Below are 26,607 nucleotides of genomic sequence, written 5' to 3'. Positions count from 1 at the left end.
CCAACCTTAATTCGCAATCCCAAAACTGAAGCTAAAATTTCAGCACCTTTGCTCTTAGCCTACCCAAGCACATTAAACTCAATCCCTGACCGCTGGCCAGGGGGCAAAGCCAAGCCACAAAAATTCCGAAAGCAAACGACCAAAGCTCTTTACTTGGAACATTTAAAAGAAATAACAAACTGTTCAACTGTCGGACAAAACGATTCTACAACAAATTGCACTGCAATAAAAGAGTGTGTATATATGTATACTATGTGTGTGTGAGTGTGTGTGTGTTGGGCTGAGTAAGCGAGAGAGCAGTTGGTGTGTTAGTGCGAAAGCGAGGAGTGAAACCAAAGCCAAATCCAAAAGCAACGCAGACAAGCTGCAAAGCTTTTCGATGTTTCTGTGCTTGCTATATACATATAGATATATATATATATGTATGTGTATATGTATATATACATGTGTTACATCTGTGTATGTGTGTGTGGCAATGGCAAACAAGAAAAACAAGCCTTAATTGACGTACGAGCAAAGTGGGAGTTGCAATTTTCATTGACTCCACTTTAGCTGGCAGTTGGGCGCCCACTTTGCACGCCTTGGCTTGGATTTGCTTGGAGTGGGCTGTCTTTGCATAGCAACGCTGAGGTTCCGCTCGGGACTCAGATGCTTTTGATCGGCCTCCGAAACCAACTCTTCTGACTCTGTAGATACTCACCTACGATAAACACACACACACACATACATGTATATATATATATATATATATATATATACAAGCATAGTGTAGATGCCTCAGGCTGGCTACGCTTGCTCGACTTAACTGCAATTAATTTGGCAATTGACGTTGTTCAATGCTGTTAGCGGCATAGCACTGGGCACAATAACAACATAAATTCAAGAGTATTTTGTCGAAATCTCCTGCGGCTCCTGTGGCACGTCGAAAGCGGACGCTCCATTTCGTTATCGGACACATTAGGCAAATGGCTGCGGCTTTTGTTTGCTATTAACATTTATATAATAGGCGAAAAGCATGCTAAACAATAAACTGCATGGAATCGCATGGTATGGTTAAAAGCAAATGGAGTTGTATTCCCCTCTCGTCTACCGTTTGCGTCTATTTTGGCTATTAGTCGTGTAAATTTGTGACGCGCTTTTTGGGCTTGGCTTTTGTCTTCATTCAAATGCAGACAATGGTTGAATAAAATATATAACCCTCCCACACATACACTCACACAGAAAGAGAGAGAGAGAGACAGAGAGGGAGAGAGAGAGAGAGAGTGGGAAAACAAGGTAAGAATGTCTTTAGAAATATATATAGAGAAACACACGCAACCTGCGCGTTCCCCTCTCGCTGCGCTCATAAATAACGCTTTAGACTTTGATTTAAATAAATTGTATTACGAACGCTCATATTTTATCATTTCAACAGTTTCGCGTGGCCCTCGATTCGAATCGAATTTCTTGTGCGTTTTTCAAATGACTTACTTTTTTAAGGCCAGGACAATGACATCCTGCCTGATTGAGTGCTATTCCTGCATCATAAATTGTATGCCACATAAGTGCAGCAAGTCGTTAAACTGCTTTTCGGCGACAGACATGCTAAGTGTGTGCATATAAAAATAAAATTACATGGCTCTGACCTCATTTCGCTGTCTGGTCTGAAAGCAGATCCTTGTGCTAATTCACAAAGGTATTTTAGTTAAAGTATATGCATTTTAAGTCTTAAATCATAATTAGTGCGTCGTTTTGTCACACAAATTAATATATTATGTCTAATTGTAATCTGTGTGTAGTCGAACTTTATAAAATAAAGGCTTATATTGATTGCCAGTTTTTAAATGATATAGTAATATTTGTATTTGTATCTTCTTATATATACACAAACAAATTATACACAGAATCTTCTTAAGACGGAAGTTTGCCAAACTTAGTCCGCATTAAATGATATATAAGTTGAATTCGAGTGTTCGAAATATTATGTTTTTGTAGAGCACAACTTGTATGCACTATCGAGCTGTCAGTGGACATCAGTGGACAGTTACCACGAAAAAAATATAACTACAGCAATGTAGAATAATCAATTCAAACTCAAACCTCAAAAGTGGAATCAAAAGAAAGATGTTATATGAAAAATTGAGATATATAGATTTTTTAAATTAAATTTTTGCGCAAAAACATAATATATCAAACTCAAAATTAAAATTAAGATATCAACCGACTTACTTGGGTCTGCAAATGTATCTAATTTTCTGCCTGCCTTAAATAACTGATCATCTTTGATTTACTTTTCATTTGTTCGGCTTTACTTTCATTCTCTGAGATCACACTGAAAATTTATTGAAAACTGCATAGTTTTTCATTACAACAGGAGACGCAATTTTATATTTATTATGCATCCGATTTAAATTTTGACTTTCGCAAACCTATATGGTTTTTGCAGAATTGTTAGTTAAATGCTAAAACTGATGGGTTAAGGTTTCAAATCATGCACTCAAATTAAGTATAAATAAATACATAATACAAACAATGGCAAATCATTTTGGTTCGTTAACAACTATTGATATAATTTGTACAAAAAAAAAAAAAATAGAAAAACAGAAACAGAGGAAGAATGAATTGTCGGTCATCAACCAAAGCACCGCCAACAGTATAAAATTACCAATTTGTTATAGCCACAAAAGCAGTATAGAGAGAGATGTGGAAAGAGAGGAAGAGCAAGGGGAGCAGAAGAGTCATAGCAGAGATGCAATTTGAACAAAGCGGAATAACTGGGATGAGCCAACGTCGACCGATTGTTGAGTAAATTGAATACTATTTTCTGAAAATGCTTTTGGAGGTGCATTTAAAAAAAGGGACATCAAAAAGAGAGAGTGAAAACGCGTGATGAGCACCCATAAAATACGATATGTCTGTATAGCCAGGGCAGCGTATAATTATTACCTGATTTATAATTCATTAAATTTGTATGCGAACTTTAAAAATGTGATCGAAGTTTGATGTCACTGCATTTTCACAGGCTTCATAATGGAGAAACAATCATCTTTGACTATTTATTTATATTCAAAATAAAACATTAAAAAAGAGAATACATAAATTATTTTGAGGCTTAATGACTTTGTCCTTTTCCAAAGCTAATGTGTTGATTACTGTAGTTAAAACTGTTGTATATAAAAATAGTCAGACAAAATACATTGGACTGGCATAAATATGACACATACGTCATGTTGACTTGGATTTGTAGAAGCATTTAAGTATTTGAAATTTGGCTCATTGTGTGATTTTAATTTATTGATTTGAGCCACTCCTCGTCCCAAAATGAACCCTACCCTTAATCGTATACCCCTACTTGGTGCGATCCTTTGTGTGCCGCCTAATTTTGCAACTGAATGCGTCGCAGCAAAAGGATCACAAGCTACTATGCAGAGCAAGGTTCCACTTGAAAATCGATCGCGGATTAATGCGATTAACTTACAGTTGATTTCAGCATAAAGGGAGCACGAAGAAATGAAGCATTGAATGAAAATGAAAATAAGTAGGAAAAGTTTCAAATTCAACTGCAAAGGGATCCTTTGCGATAAGAGACGGCGGCTCGCACAAAAGCAACCCTGCGAAAATCGTGCTAAAGTCCTTAATGCCGCTAGGATGCGCGTAGTCGCATAGGCACAAAGACAACAAACAAACAGCCGACAGACAACAAACAGCAGCTAAGACTTAATTATTTTATAAGGCACACCAACAACAGCAACAGCAACAATAACAACAACAGCGCAGCGGGCGGGATGTGGACCGCCCAGTGAGCGCGTCCTGCCGATTTGCGGTTACTTCTTACTGCTTATGTGTGTGTGTGTGTGTGTGTGAACCAGAGTGTGGGTACGAGTATATCTAAATTGCCTTTGCAGACGCGTTGAGTCCCTGCTGAAGGAAATATCAATTTGTCGCCACATCATAAAAGGCAGCGCAATAAAATTACACCCATCTTGCCTCTACCCAGTTGGGGTTGCGTCTATATCTTTGTCAAATCCCACATTCAATTTGGCACTGCTTTGTGCGCAAAATCCCCAAAGGAATCAGCTCGTCCGGTTCGCGGCACCACCCACAGAAATCCCGGCCAAGAAGCACAATAACAAAGCTGGGCTGGACTGAAAAAAAAAAGAAAACAGAAACAAAGAAGAAGTACATATCGTAAATGGCAAATGCAATTCGCGTATTTTATGACGCTCCACGTTGATGGCAATGGCGACTGCGATGGCGCAAAAGTGCTTCACATCCACCCAGCACTGAGCACATTGAAACAATGGGCCCAGACCCGATGATAGTGAGTTCCAGCAATAGCTTGCCACAATGCCGGCATAAGCTGACCGATAATAAGAGACAAGCAAAATAATAAAATAAATAATGAAGAACAATTCAATTATTTTTTGGGCGAGTGTTAAAAGCCAGACCAACACAATCACAATCACAGAGAGCACATGAATTGCTACTGGCTAATGATGATGCATTATGGCTGAATATATATATCCACACAGGTCTCTAGCCTCATTCACTAGTTACATTGCACACGTTTATGCCCTTAAAGTTAGTGAATCGAGTTTCATGTAAACTGAAACCCATCGAAACTTTAATCGACTGGTTAATTGGTTACCTTCTGAATTCAGCAATGTGATAGCCAGATTGAGCAGCTGAATCGGATCATCACGGAAGACCTGTGCGCGATGCTCGTCGAGTAGGGCAATTTGCAGCCCCGTCATCCATAGACACAATGACATCAAGGAGCTGTTCCCTCAGAGGAACTATCTGTTTATGGTTGATTTTGTGTATTGTGGCTATTACAGCTCCAAGATATTCTTGCAGCTACTAGCGCTTAAGGTGCACAATCCAATTCACGATTTGCACCAGATCCTTCAGGTGTATCGGTTCAACTATGCGCAAGTACGGCTGTTACCCATCATCAATGGCACGATATTCTGCGTATATGACGGATTGTCGCCCTCGATACAGTATTTGTATAAGATTTGCTACACCGATCACAAACAGGAGATCTCCCTCGAGGGTCCGTCTTCAACATGCTATGCAGCGATCCCGACTGGCTGAGCGTTGTCTTCGTCCCACAGTTCAATCGCATCATCAATCACTCGGCTCAGCTCCCAACTGCTGCTATTGCTATGGTAATGTGGCTGGCATTTTGGAATTGAAATGGAATCATGCCATCGTTAACAAATGCCTCCTTGCAGAAATATTTAGCGAGTATAGCAATTACAACAGTCACATAAAGCATAAAACGATTCCAGGTTTTAAGCCAATCACGAACACTCCTTCAGATCTACTTTTGTCAATTTTTTAGCTTTATCATCCTATAGAAGATGTTGGTTCTGTATATCCCTATTTTGACAGCAACATCTGCGAACGTGTATCAAGTTGGATTGCTTCGAATTACTATTACAATTACAAAACACTCAAATTTATTTAAGATGCGTTTTGAAAAGGCAGCCATTTTTGATCTATTCCATCTGTTTAGTTCATTTTTCATATTTAAAGTTTGGCATATCTTGGTTCCAATTATCTGGTGAATCTCAACTGGCAATACAAAACGTGCCCAGCTGGACATCGGGACGGGACAAGACTTATCAAACTGAAAACATGGCAATTTTTAATTGAGGCAACGCTACCAAACAATGCGGCATGCGGAGCGGCGTATGTAAATGCAATTTAATTGTAATCCAATTTGTAGTCAAAACAGACACATACACACACAATAAGCAACCATGCGGCGGCCGTCCGCCGGTAGCAATGCCTCTGATACCTACCTGGGGCGCATTAGATCGGCTTAAGATTAGACTAACGTTTACCCTTCCATGCAAGGCAACAATTATTACTGTCTAAAAATACGTGCCTATGGCAAGTCTGAGTCGCCTGGCGCCGGTTTAAGCCAAGATCATGATCAAAACCATGCAACTACCGGCCAAATAATTATGTGCTCAGATTTGGCTATAGATCGCTACCGATCGCGATGAACCCAGTTGTGCCGACCAAGTGGCCAATTGAAGGTTTGCGTTGTGTTGGCCAAACATCAAACATCAGAGCTGTGCACTTTGCCAAAGTGCAGCCATGGCAAACTGTAACAAATGTAAATGCCAAATGTTTGTGAGCAGCATGAGACCGCCCCTAATTTTGGCCGTGAGATTTTTATCAATCAGAGGCGGTCTCTAGCTGTAATCAGGCGTAAAATTTACAGCAAACAACGCGAAATCAAAGTGGTTGAAAGCCTTCCGTCACGTGCACGCACTCCTAATGTCAAGGATACGAGCACATAAATGGTATGGGCGAGGGTAAATAGTTTATGTCTGGTATTTATACACTTTATGGTTTCTGACGTGCCGTGATTTGTATAAAACTTGTTAAGCGAACCCCGTTCCCATTCCCATTCCCATTCCCATACCCACTCCCATTCCCTAATGCAAATGCAGCCCGTTCCATTAAAGCGAGCCCTTCTCAGTGGCGGCAGTCGCCCAACATTGCTTTCAATGCCTCCTCATCAGCCCATGCCCGGATTCACTCTGGTAATAAAGTTGCTCAAGTGTATTTCATTGCCATATGTTCTGCTGGGGCGAGCATGCGTGTGTGTGTGGCTTTTGTTATCACATAGGATTAGGCATAATGAAGTGTTTTAATGCGTTTAGGCCATACACACAAATATTATAAGCACACGGCACACCGGTAGCTGAAGTAGTAGTAGTTACGCAAGTTGCCCAATAAAAAGCCCTCCAGCTAAATGTAATTAAAATGTGTACAAGTTGCTGTTAATTTTCAACTTAAATGAGATGAGGATATTATATGAAGTGAACCCATATTTGAGTTACATATTCTTCTTATCCAAAGTACCTCTACTAAAATTTAAAAACAAAAAAACTTATTTCAAATGCTTTTAGCAAAATAGATCGTTTGTCAGAGACGTGGTCTGATGGGTATGCACATCTATGACAAGTGGAAGCAATCTATGTTAACACACATCTTGTACTTTCACCTTGTTAATCGATATATTGATGGAAATCAATTGATTTGCTTTTGTACGATCACAAATAAGCTTAACTAAATCCATCTCTCACATTTTTCACATCTATTTACATTATGTCTTCTTCATATTCAGAAGACAAAATAAAAAACCATTTTTAAGAGCTATTTCTGTATTCGATTATTATGATTTTGGATTCTTGAACCATATAAGGATAATGAGCAATGGTAAATACTAAAACTTCGTATTGCTTTGCCAACACAAACTGTAAGCAACTCATAGTTAGAGGAAGCATATTTATTTCTAAGATATATTTCTGTTTTCATATATCCTGAATATTGAGAACTAATTAATACTCCAAGTCGAAAAACTATAGATAATTCATACGTAGGTGAAGCATCTCCAATAGACAAGCCGGAAAGAACAACTAGAACAGTGTTGAAACTTTTTCGTCACACGCAACATTCTATGAACAACCTTTTGTGCACACATATATAAATTTTGCACCTTATTTGGCTTTCATGATTTTTGGCATTCTCGTTGGGCTGTGGGCGAGGTGTGGAAAACCATTAAAGAAATTACATGCTGCTCGCTCCTGACTCCCATTGCGAGTGTCGAGTGTGGTGCGCGGGACACTGAATGCAATCGCATTGATGTTGAAAAAATAAAAAAAAAAAAAAAAAGTACCGACTATAGCGCTTAACTGTCGTGTTGGGCGTATTTAAGGGGAGGGGGTAGAGAGGCGTGTCATAGCATGGTGTATGGGCGGCGGTGTTGACGCTTTTTTGTGGGCATCAAAACATCAAAGTGATTGAATTGTTGCGATTGCTTTCAGAAAAGTGTGCAATGTCTGAAAGCAATTTGAATTGAATTGAAATTAAATTAAAATTGCCGGCAGTTGAATATAAGCTGCAGCATTAGAGCATTTATAGACTATGCTTAAAAAAAGCAATTTGCAGTTGGTTTTCTTTGTTCGTCTTCAGAAATACATTCACTCATTTATTTGGGATTATTATTCATATGCATTTGTTTATTGTTTGCACGCAAATCGAAGGCAAACAATTTCCAATTGTCATAAATAAAAATGATGTACATATATATAAAACAAATATAAACAACAAATATACAATACATTTGCCACAGTCTTTTCACGCCCATAGAACACAATGTATGATGTTGGGTGAGCAATTGTTTGCCAGCGATTGCCATTAAAATTTAAATCACAGCAATTATTATTAATGGTCGAAAGCGCTTTTTATAAATGTACGCAAATTGTTGCGCAAATTGTGCAATGGCCCTCGACAACAAATACAACAAAAGCCATTCAAACCAACAATGCTAATTGGTAAAGCAAACATAAATCAATGGCAATAATTTTCACGCCATTTTAATGTTCAACAACAACTCTGCAAAGAAAGAGGAAAAAACGACACAATGGCGCATTTGAGACAAACATATATATTATATATATATATTCTCATTTTTTATGCTCTGTCAAAGAGCAAAAAGCTTTATGATATAGCTGCGCAATGAGGATAAAATGTGGGAATATACATACATACATGCATATCTTACAGGCTTCTTATAGAGCTCACAATAAATCCGATGATTGAGTGGATTCTCAGGTGTGGTATGGACACCTTGGAGTCTATCAGATTTACCAATTAAGCGAGCATTTCAGTTGATCATTGCAATACAGTTGAATTTGGAAGCTAATGCGGCCTTTAGGCCTTTAATTGGCATTCAGTTACTGTTATTACACACTTTGTGCAAATGAATGCGACGCAATAATTGCTTAAAAGCTTAACAGGTATTTGCAATCAAATAAATGGAAAATAGCAACAGTGGAATTTATCGAGTGATTGTTTTCTGAACAGAACACAATGAATTCCGGTGGAGGGGCCATTTAATGAAAATGGATTCTCACGCAAAAAGGGAAAATGGGCCATAATGCGATACCTTAAGGCAGATGTAATATATCCACAAAGGATCGCCGCAAATTTGTTCTTAATTAACTGGCAGTGTGCTCAAGTTTCAGTACAAAGTGTTAAAAGAACAGCAAACAAAAAATGAAATACACAGCTATATCTTGGAACGATATGAATCACATTAGCTAGATTTGCATCGGGATTACGCGTTGCGGCAGAAGTAGGTGCAAAACGAGGCCCTCTCTCACCTCTCTGCCCAAAATCCCGATGGTGCTGTGACAATTGTCACGAATCAAGAGCACGCCGGCCTCGAAATCTAGGCCAATCTCGGCACTCGAGCGTCAACAAAAGGTAAGCAGATTTGTGCTAATATGACGGCATCTGTTCAACAATGGGCCGCAGGCAAGCAGGGTCTGAGACAGAGCGGCACCTGAGTCCGCCCGGTGCGTGTGAACGTTGACAACGCCTCAATACAGTCCTTGAGCCCTGAACGCGATCCTTATTCGCAAGGTAAACAAAACACACACACAACACAAATGCGAAGATGGCAGGCTAATGCCTAAGCTTCAAGTGCTGTTTGTTCAAATTATGCAAATCTCTGCCAAATCCAACGGGCATTCGGGGATTGCAAACGATAGGAGCAGACTTTGGCGTGCGCCGATCATCGAACTTCGCAGACAAAGCGACGTACATTTTAATTGGTAAACGTATGTATGCTCAACAACAGGCTCAACAGCCAGAATAAGTGCAGGGCTCAGAGTTTGGTATGCGTACGTAAGAAATTCGCAGAAAAAATCTAAGGACAGCTAATATGACCTTTTACACGAATAGTTGCACAAAACTATTTAGCCTCCCACTAGTAATACAGATGAACAATAAAACCTAATATAGTAAAAGCCTTAAACTTTCTTAACGAATACAAATTTTAAAATAGATCTTTTTTTTGCCTAAGCATTAAATAATATTACTTAAGTTTTTGTTTAACATTAAATATGATCTTTTAGTATTTTAATCTGTCCGAAAAATTCAACAGTCGCATTGTGTATCATAAGTAGCTATAATATTTAAACAGTATCTTAAAAGTTTCTTTATCTATTCTATATATTATATAGCAGCGTCATTAAACCAGATTCATCCTGCGTTAGTTCTTTCATCATTGGCAATTTCGACCTTGGTGCGGATATCTCCCGCATTATTGGCCCAACTGCTTTCTGTTGTCTCCTAGGGATATGGCTGCTGCTCCAAGGCATGCCCTGAAGTCTTATATCACGCAGAATACAATTGCTTAGCTTTACTTATGATGTCAAGAACTACTAACTTAACAAAATTATAGCAGTAAACTAAGCGTTTTACTTATGGATCCTCGATTCACTAAGAAAAAGTTTATTTTCTGCCCCTAAAAGTATGCTTTGTTTGCTTTTGGCCATTTAGCCAATGCATTAACCTACATTTATGTCACTGGTTCATGCACATAATTTCCCACTAGGGTAGAAATTTTTGTTGTTTAATTATAACTAGGTTTAAGTATGCATACAACAAAAAACAAAATCTTCACTGAGCGCTTAATTTACTGGTGCATCATTATTATTCCCTCTATGCAGCTAATTCCATTTTTCTGGATTGCCATCAAACTTATTTTTAAAGCTTGGCAGTGTACTTTTCGCAATTGGTACTGATTAATTGAGGATCAGATATTGGGAACACCTGTCATCAATGCTCCAGGCCCCATTTTGGGTACATGCAAAATTACAGTAAATGGTTGCTCAACTGGAAAGTGCTGCAAATGTTTTGCCAACATTTTCCATATGCAAAAATAGTGCGTTGCTTGACAGCTGCCATTGTTTTCATCGAGTATGGAAATGTATCAAGATTAGGAATGAGTGAGGCCAACATTGTTATTCTGCCAGTTGGCACCGTTCTTACCACAAACCAAAGACCAAAGCCAAGCATCTCAATGCTCTTCTGCACTGCGATTTGCTTTGTTAGCCGTGTTCATGTGTGGACCGCTTTTGTTATTTTTGCTGATACGGCTGAGGCTCAGGCTCAGGCATCAGCTATTTGGGCATTACTAGATTAAGAAACAAAGCGGCAACAACAATATATGTATATGTATATGTATGAAGTATGTGTACTGTCCAACGTTTTATGGCTCATTACCATTGTATGGGGTGCGGAGTGCGTGATAAATATTTTGCTACAATTTCCATTATGTTTTGCTTGAAAAATAGGTCTTTGTTTGCAGTATATGCAGTATTCGAAGCAACTATCTCTTAGCGGATCTTGGCATTAAGACACGCGGCATATACTTTGAACTCGATAAGAATAATCCCATTGCTCATTTATGCACAAATTAAATATTCATACATATGCACATATTTATTTCTATTACAACCATGATTAAAACTTTTGGTAATCACAATCAAAATTTGAGCTCAATATTCTCAGTCTATCGATGCTGCTTTCGATAAGAATATGTCGACGATAGCTTTGGTGGAGATGCCAACCCAGCGAAAAGCTTTGTCGTTAGTTTTGTTTTTGTATTTGCCATTTTATGAGCTGCCTTGCCGGTTCGTTGTCATTCATCGTTCGCCTTAGGTCAACGACAGATAATCGGTTACTAATTTGCCCATAACTTACATTTAAAAAAATATATTAGCTTAAATATGTCGTTTATTGGACGTGCATTGCTGCGTAATGTAAGTATTTGTTAAGGGTGCAGCACAGATTCGAAAACATGCACATTGTGATTACGTAATTGTGGTGACACGATTAATTTGCATTCATTGCAGGGCAAAGGTATTGTTTGTGGTCAATACAAACAGACAACGACGCGTCTGTTGCATCAGAGTAAGTATGCATGCAAATTTGTGTATTCTTCAACACAAGTTTTCCGTCCTTCCACTCGGCAGCTGCTCCACTGTGCGCGGTGCGCGTTCAACAGCCGGCTCCAGATTTCAAGGGATTGGCTGTGATCGGCAATGACTTCCAGGAGATCAAACTGGAAGACTACAGAGGCAAATATCTGGTGCTGTTTTTCTACCCGTTAGACTTGTAAGCCACTATCATCGTACACTGATTAGTAACAGTTGCTTTAATATATATATTTTTTTGGAATCTATTCGTACAGCACCTTTGTTTGTCCAACGGAAATAGTTGCATTTAGCGAACGCATTAACGAGTTCCAGGACATCAATGCCGAAGTTGTCGGCGTCTCGGTGGACTCGCATTTTAGCCATCTGACCTGGTGCAATGTAGATCGCAAGAATGGCGGCGTTGGCAAGCTGAAATATCCATTGCTTTCGGACATTACCAAGAAGATATCCGCTGATTATGATGTGCTGCTCGACAACGAAGGCATCTCGCTGCGCGGCACATTCATCATTGATCCGAAAGGTGTCTTGCGTCAGTACTCGATCAACGATTTGCCCGTGGGCCGATCCGTCGATGAGGTGTTGCGTCTAATCAAGGCCTTCCAGTTTGTCGAAGAGCACGGCGAGGTGTGCCCAGCCAACTGGAATCCAAAGACTAACCCGGCTACCATCAAGCCCGATGTGGATGAATCCAAGCAATACTTCAGCAAGCATGGCTAAGACTGCCATTAAAAACCTTCAACATTCAACTCAAACAGAGACCCCAACAAAAAAACGCCACAAATTATTTTGTCAATCCTTTAAAGCATAAAATACAAATTACGTAGTTACATGGTTAATTGAGGTTTTGGATTTTAGGATTATAGAAGTGTCAGAGACTAAAAGTAAGTATTGTGTGGACCATGCAGTAAAGATCAATTGGATGGCGGCGGAGGCGGTGGCGGCTGTGACAAGCCCAGTGAAGGTGGTGGCGCACACGGCGGTGGTGGCGGCGGTGCATAGCCTGTGCCCCAGCCTGGATAGCCACTGGCCCACGGTGGCATTGGTGGTGCACTGGTACCAGGCGGCGGCGGTATTAGCGGCGGCAATGTACCCGGTATGGGCGGATTCATGGACTCGGCGGCCGGCGGTGGCGGCTGCGGTGCACTCATCCAGGGCATCAATGGTGGCGGCATCGGTGGCGGTGCCTGCGTCACTGACGGTGCTGGGACATATGGCGACATGCCCATGCCATGATCCATGCCCATGCCGTGATCCATGCCCATTTGATGCTCATGCGGTGGTCCTCCCCAGCCACCGCCACCAACGCCGCCGCCACCACCACTATTACCACCACCATTACTACTACCGCCCATCTCACGCTGATGATCCCGCGGCGAGGCGCTTGTCGGCGATTGTATGGCCTGCATCTGGGATGGCTTCTTATCGAAGATGCTGTAGGTGGCGCGATGCAGCTGTGGGGCAACTGGTGCCTCGGGCTTGGAGGCTGACGGCGGGGGGCCCTCACCCAGCTCTGCCATCAAACTCATGTACTCCTCATCGATCTTGTTCTGGGAATCCTCACAGGCCATGCCCGGTGCACCGGAGCCCGGACGCTTGTTTCGACAATCCTTGGTCAAGTGACCAGTGCCGCCGCATGAGGTGCACACAATGGTGTTGGTGATGATCGGCTTATCGGGACACTGCCAGGACTTGTGGTCCGTTGAGCCGCAGGTGCAGCGCTGAATGTCATTCTCGCGCAACGTGCCATTGAGCTGAGCAAGTTCGCGGAGCTGCATGCGCCGCAGATCGTTGTGGCCCTCGGGCACCTCAATGCCCTGCCGAATGACGTCCTTGATCTTGTCGACGGCCTTGCGAACCGCCTCGGGATTGGGAGCTGTGATGAACGCGTGCAGCGGCTCATCTTCACCAGGCAACGGCTGACCATCTTTGCGGCCGACTTTGCCCTCCTTCACCGATCCCTTGCCGCGAATAATGATCTTGGCCCCGGTGTCTTTCTCCATGGCCTTCAGCGTATTGCCACGTGGTCCAATCAGCAGGCCGACAAAGTTAATGTCTGGATGTTGCTCCTGCGGAATCAGCACCTTGTCGCTGACGCGCGTAACCGGAGGCCTACAATAGAAAGAGATTAGCATTGGAATGCATATAGTTGTCGGCTAGCGACTTACTTATAATCAGCTGGAGGCTTGAATTCAGGATTAACAGCTTGCATCTTGACAATCAGCTGATGACGCTGCTCCTCCAGGCGCTTGCGATAGCGAAACTCGCGCGTATTCAAACGCTTGCCATCAGAACTGTAAATGGGCTCCGGTGAGGGTGATCTGGGAATGAATGAAACAAACGAGAAGATGGCGGCTTTGAAATGGATGTGTTCAGTGAGGCACGGTATACAACTGGCTAAACTTAATGAAATCTTATTGTATGTACTACATTATTGTATTGTATTTAATATCGATTATGTCATAGATCCTGTAATAATTTGCAAATTGTCATTCATTAATCATTAGCATCATTAGCAAGTTTTAATTAGAAAAATTCGCTGGTGAATTAAGAAAAGAAGAATTTTGATTAATTCATTCAATAATTTGATTGGATTTCAGTTTGTGGCTGGGTCTGCTGTTGCTTGGGAGCACCCTTCTGTAAAAGTGCCTCATATTTCTGCAAAAGCGTGCATTTAAGTATGGGACGCTCACGGCTTTGTGGAAGAGAAGAAATGGCATTATTATAATGTAAAATCTGATTTGATTATTGCCAGCCAGACGCTTACACTTCTCGGTCGCCGAATCTAAAACGCAGTCTCGCACCAAACGATAACCCTTCAAAAGTTTAACATTATTAATTAAGACTAGCATTAGTTAATAAACGAAATTAATAAATAAGAATGTTGCCTACAAAGAGAACACCATACGTTAAGTTTTCCCCTTCAAATAGCCCCCTTCATTATTTCATTACCGACAACCGACAGGTGCAATCAGCAGATTGTGTGAATGACCTTTGAACCGTGGAGCAAGGTCGTTAAACTACAAATTATTTTTACCGAAATTTAAAAGCATTTACAATCGCGAACATTAAATGATGAAAAGATGGTAAACAAAAAATAAACAGTGGCCGCTCTTTTCGAATTTGAAAATGATTCTAATTTTTAGAACTTACTTTTTACAAAGATAAATTATTATTAACTAGTATATTTAATTATGCATATAATGAAGATAACATAAACATACTCTTCATTAAATGCGAGCGACCACTGTGTTCAAAATAAAATTAAAAATATTTCAATACATAAGCAAGGATTTGGAATTGATATAAAGTTAAAAATAAAAACAAGTATTTTTGTTTCTTGTCTTGAGTGAGCAGGCAGGCTGCTGCAGTAAACGTGTACACATATCACCATGACGTTGAACGTGTTGTGTGATTCCACAGATCATAAATCCGGAATCCATATCCGGAATCAAGCTCACTTTGGTTTCTTGGGGGAAGATTATGAGAGTGTGGTGTGAGAATAAACAGTTTCAAACCTTTCTTCCGGTGTCTGCGTGATGCCCAAATCGCCTGTGCGCAGCTTGCGGCTAATCTCCTCGATTTGAAATTGAACTGTAATTAGAAGTCGTTAGAGAAGAAGAAAGAAAATCGAGCGCAACCTCGATATTAGTAAATGTTAAATGCTAATTGCTGTACGAGAGAAAGAGAGAATTGGAGAAACAGTTATATATGTTGCATATATATATATATATATATATATTTATATATATATATATATATATATGTATTGATATATATCATTAAGTGATGGGGCTATGGGGAGACCGTAACATATTTTCTCTATTTGTGTTTCCATTTTACAGACGACAGCGCCGACGCGTGCCTAAACTAACTGAAAATTTGTGAGCGTTACAATTAATTAAGATTGATTATTGTTCGATTGATTTGGTTGTTGATTAGTTTGGTTCATGGATTTCTCTTGGGCTATACGATAAGGTTATATTATCAAAGCCTGCTTGGAACTCGTGTCGTTTAGTGTCACACGCCGGAATCCCTTCAAAAAGAGAACGAGAAATTATTATTGTTTGCTCAATGCAATTTTGTTGTTGGTTTACGCTTGTGCTCGCACACGTCCCGGCCGTCTGAATTGGACGTCTAAACTGTGGATGGGTGTAACTGTAACGCTTACTGTGATCTCTTTGGGATCTCTGTGATCTCCCCGCGACTATTTTGTGGCTGTGTTCGTTTTGCTCATTAGTTGTCATTAGACTTATGGCTAGGCTTAACTCTAACTTAGTTACATACTAACTACTAATTACTAAGGATTCAACTGAAATACCTAAGTAGGCCTCCTGCTGGGCCGGATCCAGTGTTGACGGTAAAATTGTCGGCATGCCCGGTATAAATGTCTTGTCCTTTTCGGTGCCGCCCCAACGAGACTTTCGCTTTCGCTTGCGCTCAGCCGCATCCACTGAGAGAAAATAATAATAATAATAATATTAATATTAATATTAATATTAATATTAATAATAATAATAATATTAATATTAATGATAATAATAATATTAATTACTTGTGAATCAATAAAACACATACTTGAGTTCTCGTAAAAACCATTGCTTATTGAATCATTGCTGTTCTGACTGCTGAATAGTGCTGCAAAACTCTTGTTGCCGCCCACATTGCTCATCAGATCCTGTATGGTCTGTGAGAGATCAAAACGTGAATTATTCTCCTCCCGAATGGACTCCAGCTGCGGCTGCTGATGGTGACGCTCAAAAAGCGACGGTATGCGTGACTCCGGCTCATGCAGAGAGTTCCGATTGCTCGTGTCAAATGGATTCACATAGGCGCGTTCCCGACTGCTGCGCTCCCGACTGCTCCGTTCGCGGCTATTCCGATGCGATTCGTTGCTGCGTTCATTGCGACGCCTGTCATAGCTGCGACTGTTCGAGCGACGCCTGCGACTACTGCGATCGTAATCATCCCCACGAGCTCCTCCGCCGCCACGCGAACCACTGCGTCTGGACCGCGAGTCGCGATCCCGATCGCGTCTGCGATCCCGATCCTTGCTGCGCGAGCGTTTCTTACGCCTGTCCGGGTCATCGTGGTTGCGCGAGCGACTGCGATGCGAACGGGAATCCCGATCCCGTTCACGCTCCCGGTCGCGGTCACGATCTCTATCCCTGTCACGCTCGCGACTGTCGCGGCGACGACTCTCGCGATCCTTGCTGCCACGATCACGATCTCTGGAAATTAATAAATGAATTACTTGATTGGCAACGGGGAATTACTTGTTTCTCTTTAATACACTCACCTGCGCTTCTTCTCGCGTTCCCTATCCTTGTCCTTGTCCCTGCCTCGATCCCTGGAACGGGAACGTTCCTTGTCGGCGCCACGACTTCGATAATCGTTGTCGTTGCCGCCGTTGGCTTCTTTCTCTCTGCCTGCCCCATCGGGCACCGATAGTTGCAGCAACTCTGGTGGCGTTGCACTCATTGTGATGCGACTATTTATATTGTTAGTTAGACAATGTGACACAGTTTTATGTACGGTTTACATAAAATTACAAATTATCACCATGCCACAAAGACACGCTCACCAATACCAATGCCACCAATACACTTGCAAAGTACAATTTCGTGGCAAACTTTGACAGTTGAATGCAACGTTTAGCTGCAAACTTATGCTAACGTTTACTTGTTTGCAATGTTACTTGTTTTGGTCAAGTATTTTTCACAAATTCCACATATGAAGCGCGTTATTACAAACAAAAACCAATAATTGTGGAAGTTGGTTTTCGGCGAAAATCTTACGCACAGACGTACATATTAAAACAGGGTTGTTATTAGCGTTAGGGTTGTGAAAACTATAACGATGAATCGAGGAGTGCTTCACTCGACATATTTATAGCGCACAAAAAAACTAAACAAACTAAACTATAAATATTGCGGCTGCTTCATACCAAATTTAATAACTTGCACATTTCATAACTGCACCAGCACCAGAGACTTAGAAAACATTAACCGCGTAACGGAAATTTAAAAGCAATAATAATATCGATATTTTGAAACTTATCGCTTTATCACATTTGTCAGTATCGATACCAAAGGCGCACGTGTGTTGCATTTGTTTTCATTTGTAGTCCAGCAAAATGGGTGCGAAGAATAAAAAGTCAAGTGCCGATGCAGTATACACTAAGAAATCAACAAAGAGCAGCAATCCCTTCGACAATGCTATAGCTCAAACGGCCAAGCGATTAAATCCATTCGATGTGCATGTGAACAAGGAGAAATTTAAGATTCTGGGACGCATCTGCAAACATGACCGAGGCATGCCGGGTGTTTCCCGGGCCAAGGCACTGGAGAAGCGCGCCCAAACAATTGGCAAACAATACGCCGTCAAGAACAAGACGAACACATTCGTGGACAAGCGCATTGGGAAACATCTCAGCGGCGACCAGCTGACCGAATCTGTGATGAATGCTCGCTACCTGGCCGAGAAACTGTCCCAGGTGCGTGCATCCAACAAGGCCGAGAAGTTCAATCTGAATGACGACGAGCTGCTCACGCACAGGGGTCAAACACTCGAAGAGATTGAACAGTACAGAGACGAGCGATCTGATGACGAGGACCTGGACGATGAGGGTCTAGATGGTGAGTATTCACATATACTTATTCTTGTCCACAATTTATATAAATGTGAACCTTACAGCTGAGTTCACGTCTGCGGCTCATTTCGGTGGCGATGGCGACGCACCCCAGGATCGCCAGACGGCAATTGAGGAAATGATCACTGAGCAGAAACGTCGTAAAAATGAAATAGCAAAGGATAAAGACGAAGTCAACGATCTGACTGAGAAACTGGATGCCAACTACAAGCAGCTGTTGTCGCTGGTGGCGCAGGCAACCAAGGATGAGCAGCACGAGAAGCCACCGGCGGACGCATACGACAAGTTGCTCAAGGAGATGATCTTCGAGCCGCGCGGCAGTGTCACAGACAAGCTGATAAAGCCTGAAGAGTTGGCCAAACAGGAAGCCGCTCGCCTGGAAAAGCTGGAGAACGAAAGATTGCGTCGCATGAAATTTGATGGCGAAGAGCAGGAGACCAATGTACATATCCCACATCGTTCGGCTGATGACTTGGATGACGGCTACTTTGTGGCTGGCAACGAAGAAGAGGAAGGCGATGATGTGCTTGCTTACGATTTGGATGGCAATCTGGGCACACATCTGAGCAGCAAAAAGGAAACTGAACAGAGCAATACCAAATTGGATGAGGAAGGTAATGAGGATGAGGATGATGATGATGAAGACGAAGAAGAAGAGGAGTCCGACTCAGAGTTGGATAACTTGAGTGATCTCAAGGAGTCGGACAGCGAGTCAGAGGCTGAAGAAACTGCGCAACAAACTCAAGTAAAATCCAAACGGCAAAAGCAGCAACAAACTACTGCATCCATGGACACCAGTATACCCTTCACTATCAAGATGCCCAAGACATATGAGGATTTCGGCGAGCTGCTCTCCAAGTATTCGCCAGCACAGCAGGCCACTGTTGTGGAGCGCATCATCAAGTGCAATCATCCCAAGCTGGAGGGCGTCAATCGTGAGAATGTTGTCAAGCTGTATGCGTTCCTGTTGCAGTTCATTAAGGACATGTTCGAGGATGCCAGCGAGCAGGATATTCTCTCACATTTCCAGCTGCTGGCGCAGCTAATGCCGCATATGTATGATCTGACCCAGCTAAATCCGGAGCGCATGTCCAACACGTTGCTGGACGTGATCAAGGAAAAGTATGCCGAGTATCGCAAGAACCACAAGGTTTATCCATCGCTGGACACACTCATCTACTTTAAGCTCGTCTCAAATCTGTACTCCACATCGGACTTTCGTCATCCTGTGGCCACGCCCACTTACATCTTTATGCAGCACATTCTGTCGAGGGCGCGCATCCGCACACGCCAAGACATTGCAATGGGTCTGTTCTTAGTCAACATCGCCATGGAGTTTGGATCGCGTTCCAAGCGTCTGTTGCCTGCCGTTTTCAACTTTCTGTTGGGCATCCTTCATATGGTCATACCCAAGCGACAGACGGAGGATCAGTATGATATTGTGCCACCCTTTGAGCGAGATGGACCCTTCAGCAAACTGCTCGCCATTCCAGCCACGAAGGAGAGCCAGGCGCTTGAGCCGCAGCAACTGCAGGCTGCTGATCTGGTGACGCATACGTTTACATTGGATTTCAAGGTGCGAGCTGTGGACGCGACGCTGCGTCTGATCAAGAATATCTTTGAGGAGCTCGTCGGCGAGCATATTGGTGCCTGCTACTTAGCCAATCCCTTTCTACCGCTGCTCGAACGCCTCCCCCTCAAGCATTATCCCGAGCACGTGCAAGAACACCATGCAGCAGCAAAGTCAGCTCTGCAGCAAGTGTCGGCACAGAAAATGAAACGGCTGGCGCCTGCTGACAAGAAGCCGAAGGCTTTGCGTCTGCTTGAGCCCCGCTTCGAAGTGGTCTACGACGACAAGCGGCGGCCCAAGATGTCCAAGCAGAAGGAGGAGCGGGCCAAGCTGCTGCACAAGATTAAGCGCGAGAAGAAGGGCGCCATACGGGAAATACGCCGCGACACGGCCTTTGTGCAGGACCTCAAGCTCAAGCAACAGATACAAAGGTGAGTGATATTGATTGATTGACTGACTGATTGATGGGCATTTTTAATGCGAGGAACCTGATTTATTAGTTACTATAACTGTCCAAAAGAAAAAGTAAACAGTTTGTTGGTTGGGTGAATATCGGTTGAATGCAAGCTTTTTTGTGACTAAAATGGAACAAATGATTCAAAATTAATTTTTACTACTATTGAGCATATTTAGAGATCTATATTTCAATAGTTTACTTATTGTCTGATCGGCTTCAACTCATTTTTAAAGCGCTTCACAAATTAAATTTTTAAATATCCCCTCACGCAACAATTTAGAATGCTGACAGTCAATATTTGTATGCGCAAAGCAATGTAATGTTTGCTCAATTTGTGAAATTTTCCATTACAGTGATAAGGAGCGCCACGAGAAGGTCAAACGCATCTACCAGGAGGCCTCCATGCAGCAGGGCGAGCTCAATGAATTGGCGCGCGCCAAGAAGCGCAAAAAGTTCTAAAACCTCGCAGCTGTGTGCAAAAAGTGTTAAAACGACTTGTGTAGAAAACTTTAATAATCACGAAAATATAAACAAAAACATAAAATGTATTAACGGCTGTCTATTTATATATGTATGTCTTATAATATATAATGTTTATGTCTGATTGTCGGAGATCTGACGACAGCGCAGCGTTGCCGTCTCGACAGCTCCAGCGACGGCTGAACGAAAACCTGCAAAGTTCACAGAGATAAGCTGGTTTTGGTCTTTGATCGATGTGCGACGTCATCTGCAACATACCTGATTGCTCCAGATGCCTTAAGGCCGCTGCCGTTGAGCCAGCCGGACTGGTGACTCTGTCTTTTAGCAGGCCGGGATGTGTAGCGGTGTCGCGCACCATTTGTCCAGCGCCGAGGACTGTCTGGGCGGCGAGGCGATAGGCCAGATCTCGGGGCATGCCCATGTGAACGGCGCCATCGGCCAGTGCTTCGATCATGACAAACACATAGGCGGGTCCACTACCACTCAGTGCTGTCACAATGTCCAGCTGGGACTCGTCACACATCTCGCAGGTGCCGACGGCCTCGAGCAGTCTCTGGGTAATCTGTGCATCCGAATCGTTAGCCTTGCTGCCGCGCACATAAACCGAACAGCCGGAACGGACCAGAGCCGGTGTATTGGGCATGACGCGGATTACTCGCGACTGTGGCGATAAACTCGATTCAAGGCTCTTCAAAGTGACGCCCATGGCTACGGAAAGGAAGAGCTTATTGTCGCTCAACGGTTTGATCTCAGCCAGCACTTTTGGCACCACTTGTGGCTTAACGGACACAAACACAATATCCGATTTCTGCACAACGGGTGCGTTCTCCACGAGCGTTTCAATGCCCAACGCTTGAAAGGATTGCAGTGATTGCTTATCGGCCGGATGAACGCTGGCAATGATGCCGCTGGGCTTGGTCAGACCTTTGAGTGTGTTAAGAAATGGAAATACGAATATTGTGCACTGAGTTCACCTGCAGAAATGAAGCCATTGGCCAAGGCTTTGCCTATATTGCCACCGCCAAGGAAACCAATTTTGCCAATGGACCCCATATGAAAGAATTACAACTCAATCGTTCGCTGTTGTAGCAGCAACTGTTTTAAATTCGTCTGACGATAAGCAATCTGTTCTTTCCCAAATGCGTCGTAATCGCCCACTGCCACTCCCCTGCACCCTTCCCCTCTTTCTAACCATTTACAGTTTGATGTCGTTCGCATTAGGTTCTTATCATTTGTGTGCTTGTATTTTTCACAGACTTATCAGTTGGCAATGATGAAAGAGGGACAACACCAACAACGTCGTTGAACTACATGAATTTACTTTTAATGACAGCTGTTTAATTGACGTAATTGTAATCTGTGCACCTTTGTCTCACAAATCAGACTCATTTGTTTTGTTAAACAATAACAAATACGTTAAACCATTTTAAATAAATGCGCTTAAATTTTAAATTTGTCAACCAGTTGGCAGCGCCACAAAATACGAAAAATAAATACCAAAAAAGAAAGAGAAACGTTTTATCGAAAAGCAACGCAGCGACATTTAATAGACACTATTTTTCAGCGCTTTACAACATTATTCACTTAGAACGTCGTCGAGAGAAATTTTTTACAATACAAATTGCAGTCTTACGCACTTCAAATTAACTTCCATTCGTCTAATTGATAATTAAGCCAAATACACGTTCGACCAAAGCACAAACGACAGCACACACACACTAACGAATATCAGAGGGTTGATAGCAGCAGCAGCCAAGGCAGAACAAAGTCGAATGCAATTTGCATTTGCTGGCTGTGTTTGTGTTTGTGTTGTTTCCACACACACATTTTCGCTGGGCAGCTGTGACCTAGCTGTAAATTGCCACTTGCAGCAAATAGCAACCACAGCAACAGCAACAAACAAGCAACAACAAATTTTCAAGGTTCGTAAGCTAAACAAACTGACGACGCTCAAACGTAGCCCCAAATCATACAGTAAACAATCGAAAAACAGACAACTAACAATGTACTTTTTAATATTTGCCAATTTGGCGTGGGTTGAGTTACTCGTCAGAGCTTTCAGGAGGGGAGACCCACTCTCAACCCCCAAATGGCATTTGGCCACGTGTAATTGTTTCTTGGCACCAATATACACAACGCTTATCAGTTAGTTATATTTTGAAATGTTTATCAGCATACGTGTGTGATAAATGTCAATGTATAAATTACAATTTTGTTTTCGTTTGTATTTTAACAGTATCATTTCGTTCAACAGCAGCAGCAGCAGCAGCCTGTTCAACAATTGTTTTAACAAAAATGTCCTCGTCGACGGCGTCAGGGTCCGCCGCCCGTAAACAGCCCACGGCTGTTTCGCGCATGAAACAGGATTATATGCGACTCAAGCGTGATCCATTGCCGTACATTACGGCGGAGCCACTGCCCAATAACATTCTGGAATGGCATTATTGTGTGAAGGGACCCGAAGATTCGCCATACTACGGAGGCTACTATCACGGCACATTGCTCTTTCCCCGCGAGTTCCCCTTCAAGCCGCCATCCATATACATGCTGACGCCGAATGGACGCTTCAAAACAAATACCAGACTGTGTTTAAGCATTTCAGGTAGCCCCCAAACTAAACTAATAAGAATGATCGTTCTCAATGCATTTGTCACGATTTAAATGCATTGAAAATATAGTTTTTTAAAATCATCTCCACTAGTTCTGATTTGAATCGGAATATTTGCACAATTCCAATTGGACCTTAGCTCTCTTTCCATTTCCATTTGTTATACTCATTGTATTTATATACTGCAGATTTTCATCCAGACACATGGAATCCGACTTGGTGCGTGGGCACGATACTCACAGGCCTCTTGAGTTTTATGGTAAGGCTTCCACTTACAACTGTCTTCTGTTGGATGTTTAACTGAGATTTCTTTGTTTCCTTTTTTTGTAGCTGGAAAGCACACCCACACTGGGCTCCATTGAATCGTCAAACTATGACAAGCAGCTCTATGCCCAGAAATCGCTTGCATTTAACCTGCGCAATGCCAACTTCTGCGAGCTGTTTCCCGATATTGTGAGCGAGATCAATCTGCGCTTGGGTAGCCAAGCGGCGGCAAACGATGCCAAGTCCGGCTCCAGCTCTTCAAAGCGCTCCAATGGTGTGGCTAACGGCAGTGCCGTTGCCACAGACACTCATCATTTAAATGCCAGTAGTGCCAATGGGCAGCTGCACTTGCCAGCGGATGGTGGCAGCAACGATGGGCTGGTGGTGGATGGCGCTGGCTCTGGTGCGGATCTGGCCAACGGTGGTAGCGGAAGCGGTGCAGCAGCGCTTAAGAATAGCGCACGTAATTCCTATTTAAATTGGCAGTCGATCTATTCGAATCTAGTGATTATAATCTGTTTTGCAATATTTGCGCTCATTGTTAATTACGTGATCAAGAACCTGAATCAGGAATAGAATTAAATTGTAAGCAATCAGTACTAAATAGCCTCTATATATTTATATATGAGTATGATGTATATGCGTATGTATATTTAATATAGTTTATTTAAAATTAGTAACTTTTCGCTCTGCTCGCAGTTGTCGTCTACCGTACAAATGTACGTTCAAATCCTTGAAGCCAACCACCAACCCCCCTGACCCCTTCGGCCCAACCCAAAACAAGGGCTCAAACCATAACTAGTGCACAGCTTAAAAAGTATTTGCCGACACTGCTTTCCCCGATTGACGTCCCCGTCCTTAATCGAAGTTGGTCAACAAATTTATTGGCATCATAGAACACATCAAACTCGCGAATTCAAATTAATTGATAATTTGTTTTGTTATGTATTCATTAATATTATAAACTAGCCGATAGTCATAACAATGATAAACAAGATATTGAAACAAGTAAATTAATATGTTTGTAAATTAATAAAAAGGAGCAAGAACGTACATATATATATATACATATATATATATATAGTTATTTATATATAATCGAAAATATTCAACATTTAAATCTATTGCTGACAGCTTTTGGTGAATTGTAATTTTCTATTGTAATATATTCGAATGAGTCACATTTAAATCGGCAAGAAAGATTTGGAAAATTGCAACTACTTGATTGGCATAAAAATTGATTTCTTTACAACATGATGTGCACCACATTTCGAGTCTTATGATTGGAGTCGTTCGGCCAACATTAGAAGCTTCGGCGGAAAAAAAGAAAACTGCATTCTGTTTGAAAACTTTGGGGTAAGTCATCACGGCGCTAAAGTTGATAATTTAACTAACGTAAATTTCAAGTTCATGCAACGTCATTGCAGACAATGGCAAAGTTTTTGCTGCTGCTGCCACTTGCAACTTCTCAAATTTTGCTGTTTGTTTTATGAACTTGAATAGTTTAAGCCAATTTTGACTGGGAATGACAGAGAAGAAAAACACAAAACACGATGCTAAAAAAGACATCGAATTGTACATACTCTTTAAAAACATATTTTTAACGATTGATTGCAAAATAAAACTAATCTTTTGAACAAAGCCTAGCTTTAGTTGTAAGGGCTAGAACAATTTAATTTGTACAGAACTTTCATTTTAGATTATAAATAAACACTAAGAAAGTGTGTTTATTGAATGAGATCAGAAATTGGGAGAAAAAGGTTAGCGTGTATGGAAAACACGATCTGAGGGCTACTCGTTAAGAAAAGAATGCGATAAAATTATAATATGTTATATCTTAATTGCAGACAGAAAGACTAGGAGTACTATTAATCAGTAGTATTAAGAGTATGGATGCTGTGTGGTTTATGTTAATTAAAAAGTGCACATGTATTATATTTAGAGGAGATGAAAACCAGAGGCAACAAGAACTCCAACAGCAGGCGGTTTATTAAAATCCCCCACATCTTCTACATTCTGTAAATTGTGTGCATTCTGTTTGTGTGTTTGTTACTTATAGATAGAAAATTGGATTGAGCGAGTGAAAGCAATATATGACTGTGCACACTTTTTGTTTGGCATTTGTTTTTTGAGTGCCAGCATGCTGGCGACATGTTTGGGCAGACCAAGTTGCCAGTGCTTGCTCTTTCCGGCACTGTCTTTGATGTTCAAGCGGAAGTTTGGCCATTTATGTAAGTGCAGTTTTTGCTCATTTACTGAAGCTGAAGCTACAAACTGGAGATGATGCTGAAGCAACATGCACTCCAAGTTCGTTCAGTTGGGTCAAACAGTTTATATCCATGTGGTTCATTGTGCCACAAAACAGAGCTTCAACGGATGAGGCCATCAATTCCCGGACCAACCAGACACATACATACATACGTACATATGTACATGTCAACACACATACATATGTACGTATGTACGTATGTATGTATGTGTGTTGACTTAAGTGTAGAACAAATGGCAACACAACATTAGGCGACCATAAATACGGATACTGCTTAGGACAGTATGTTGGGCTGTGTGTAACTCTCCCGATACAAGTTAAGCCGCTTGCTAACAAAAATATGCCCACTGTCGTTTAAATAACAACAAAAAAAATAAAAAGAAACAAATGGAATTTGCGCACAACACATAACAAGAAGAAGAACAACTACATCAACTATACCTTCTGCTGGGCCTCGACTCCTTCAGGGCAATAAAAGCAGTGGCCAAAAACAAGCTGAGCCAACGGCGGTCAGC

The 26,607-nt window shown here is 41.8% G+C and overlaps 5 protein-coding genes across 7 annotated transcripts; 3 read left to right on the top strand and 2 right to left on the bottom strand.

The window, feature by feature from the left end:
- Positions 1-11,447: 11,447 nt before the first annotated feature.
- LOC6568401 (peroxiredoxin-2) lies at positions 11,448-12,626 on the top strand. Its single transcript, XM_001994859.3, has 4 exons — positions 11,448-11,618; positions 11,712-11,769; positions 11,832-11,973; positions 12,050-12,626. Exons 1-4 carry the CDS (start codon positions 11,586-11,588, stop codon positions 12,510-12,512), a joined length of 696 nt encoding a protein of 231 aa, XP_001994895.1. The 5' UTR covers positions 11,448-11,585; the 3' UTR covers positions 12,513-12,626.
- Positions 12,577-17,624, bottom strand: LOC116805826 (splicing factor 1). Its single transcript, XM_032740387.2, has 6 exons — positions 17,092-17,624; positions 16,371-17,023; positions 16,114-16,245; positions 15,311-15,386; positions 13,961-14,113; positions 12,577-13,904 (listed from the first exon to the last, which is right to left on the bottom strand). Exons 1-6 carry the CDS (start codon positions 17,271-17,273, stop codon positions 12,707-12,709), a joined length of 2,394 nt encoding a protein of 797 aa, XP_032596278.2. The 5' UTR covers positions 17,274-17,624; the 3' UTR covers positions 12,577-12,706.
- Positions 17,625-17,892: 268 nt separating this feature from the next.
- On the top strand, positions 17,893-21,023 carry LOC6568402 (nucleolar protein 14 homolog). Its single transcript, XM_001994860.3, has 3 exons — positions 17,893-18,430; positions 18,489-20,445; positions 20,825-21,023. The coding sequence occupies exons 1-3, from the start codon at positions 17,929-17,931 to the stop codon at positions 20,928-20,930; spliced, it is 2,565 nt and encodes an 854-aa protein (XP_001994896.1). The 5' UTR covers positions 17,893-17,928; the 3' UTR covers positions 20,931-21,023.
- LOC6568403 (pyrroline-5-carboxylate reductase 3) lies at positions 20,967-22,043 on the bottom strand. Its single transcript, XM_001994861.3, has 3 exons — positions 21,926-22,043; positions 21,210-21,875; positions 20,967-21,142 (listed from the first exon to the last, which is right to left on the bottom strand). The coding sequence occupies exons 1-3, from the start codon at positions 22,002-22,004 to the stop codon at positions 21,066-21,068; spliced, it is 822 nt and encodes a 273-aa protein (XP_001994897.1). The 5' UTR covers positions 22,005-22,043; the 3' UTR covers positions 20,967-21,065.
- A 491-nt stretch (positions 22,044-22,534) lies between these two features.
- Positions 22,535-24,836, top strand: LOC6568404 (ubiquitin-conjugating enzyme E2 J2). Of its 3 annotated transcripts, XM_032740644.2 has the most exons (5): positions 22,734-22,873; positions 23,206-23,553; positions 23,748-23,818; positions 23,890-24,408; positions 24,523-24,836. In XM_032740644.2, the coding sequence occupies exons 2-4, from the start codon at positions 23,247-23,249 to the stop codon at positions 24,397-24,399; spliced, it is 888 nt and encodes a 295-aa protein (XP_032596535.1). In that variant the 5' UTR covers positions 22,734-22,873; positions 23,206-23,246; the 3' UTR covers positions 24,400-24,408; positions 24,523-24,836. The 3 variants fall into 3 exon arrangements, with proteins under 3 accessions (XP_032596534.1, XP_001994898.1, XP_032596535.1); XM_032740643.1 differs by having other exon boundaries at positions 22,535-22,873; positions 23,188-23,553; positions 23,890-24,836; XM_001994862.3 differs by having other exon boundaries at positions 22,571-22,873; positions 23,890-24,836.
- The last annotated feature ends 1,771 nt before the right edge of the window (positions 24,837-26,607 follow it).

This window comes from Drosophila grimshawi, unplaced genomic scaffold, assembly GCF_018153295.1.
Source record: "Drosophila grimshawi isolate 15287-2541.00 unplaced genomic scaffold, ASM1815329v1 contig_311, whole genome shotgun sequence".
Classification (NCBI taxonomy): Eukaryota; Metazoa; Arthropoda; class Insecta; order Diptera; family Drosophilidae; genus Drosophila; species Drosophila grimshawi.
The sequence above is the reverse complement of the archived record's forward strand: the minus strand, read 5'-3'. Positions and strand labels throughout refer to the sequence as shown.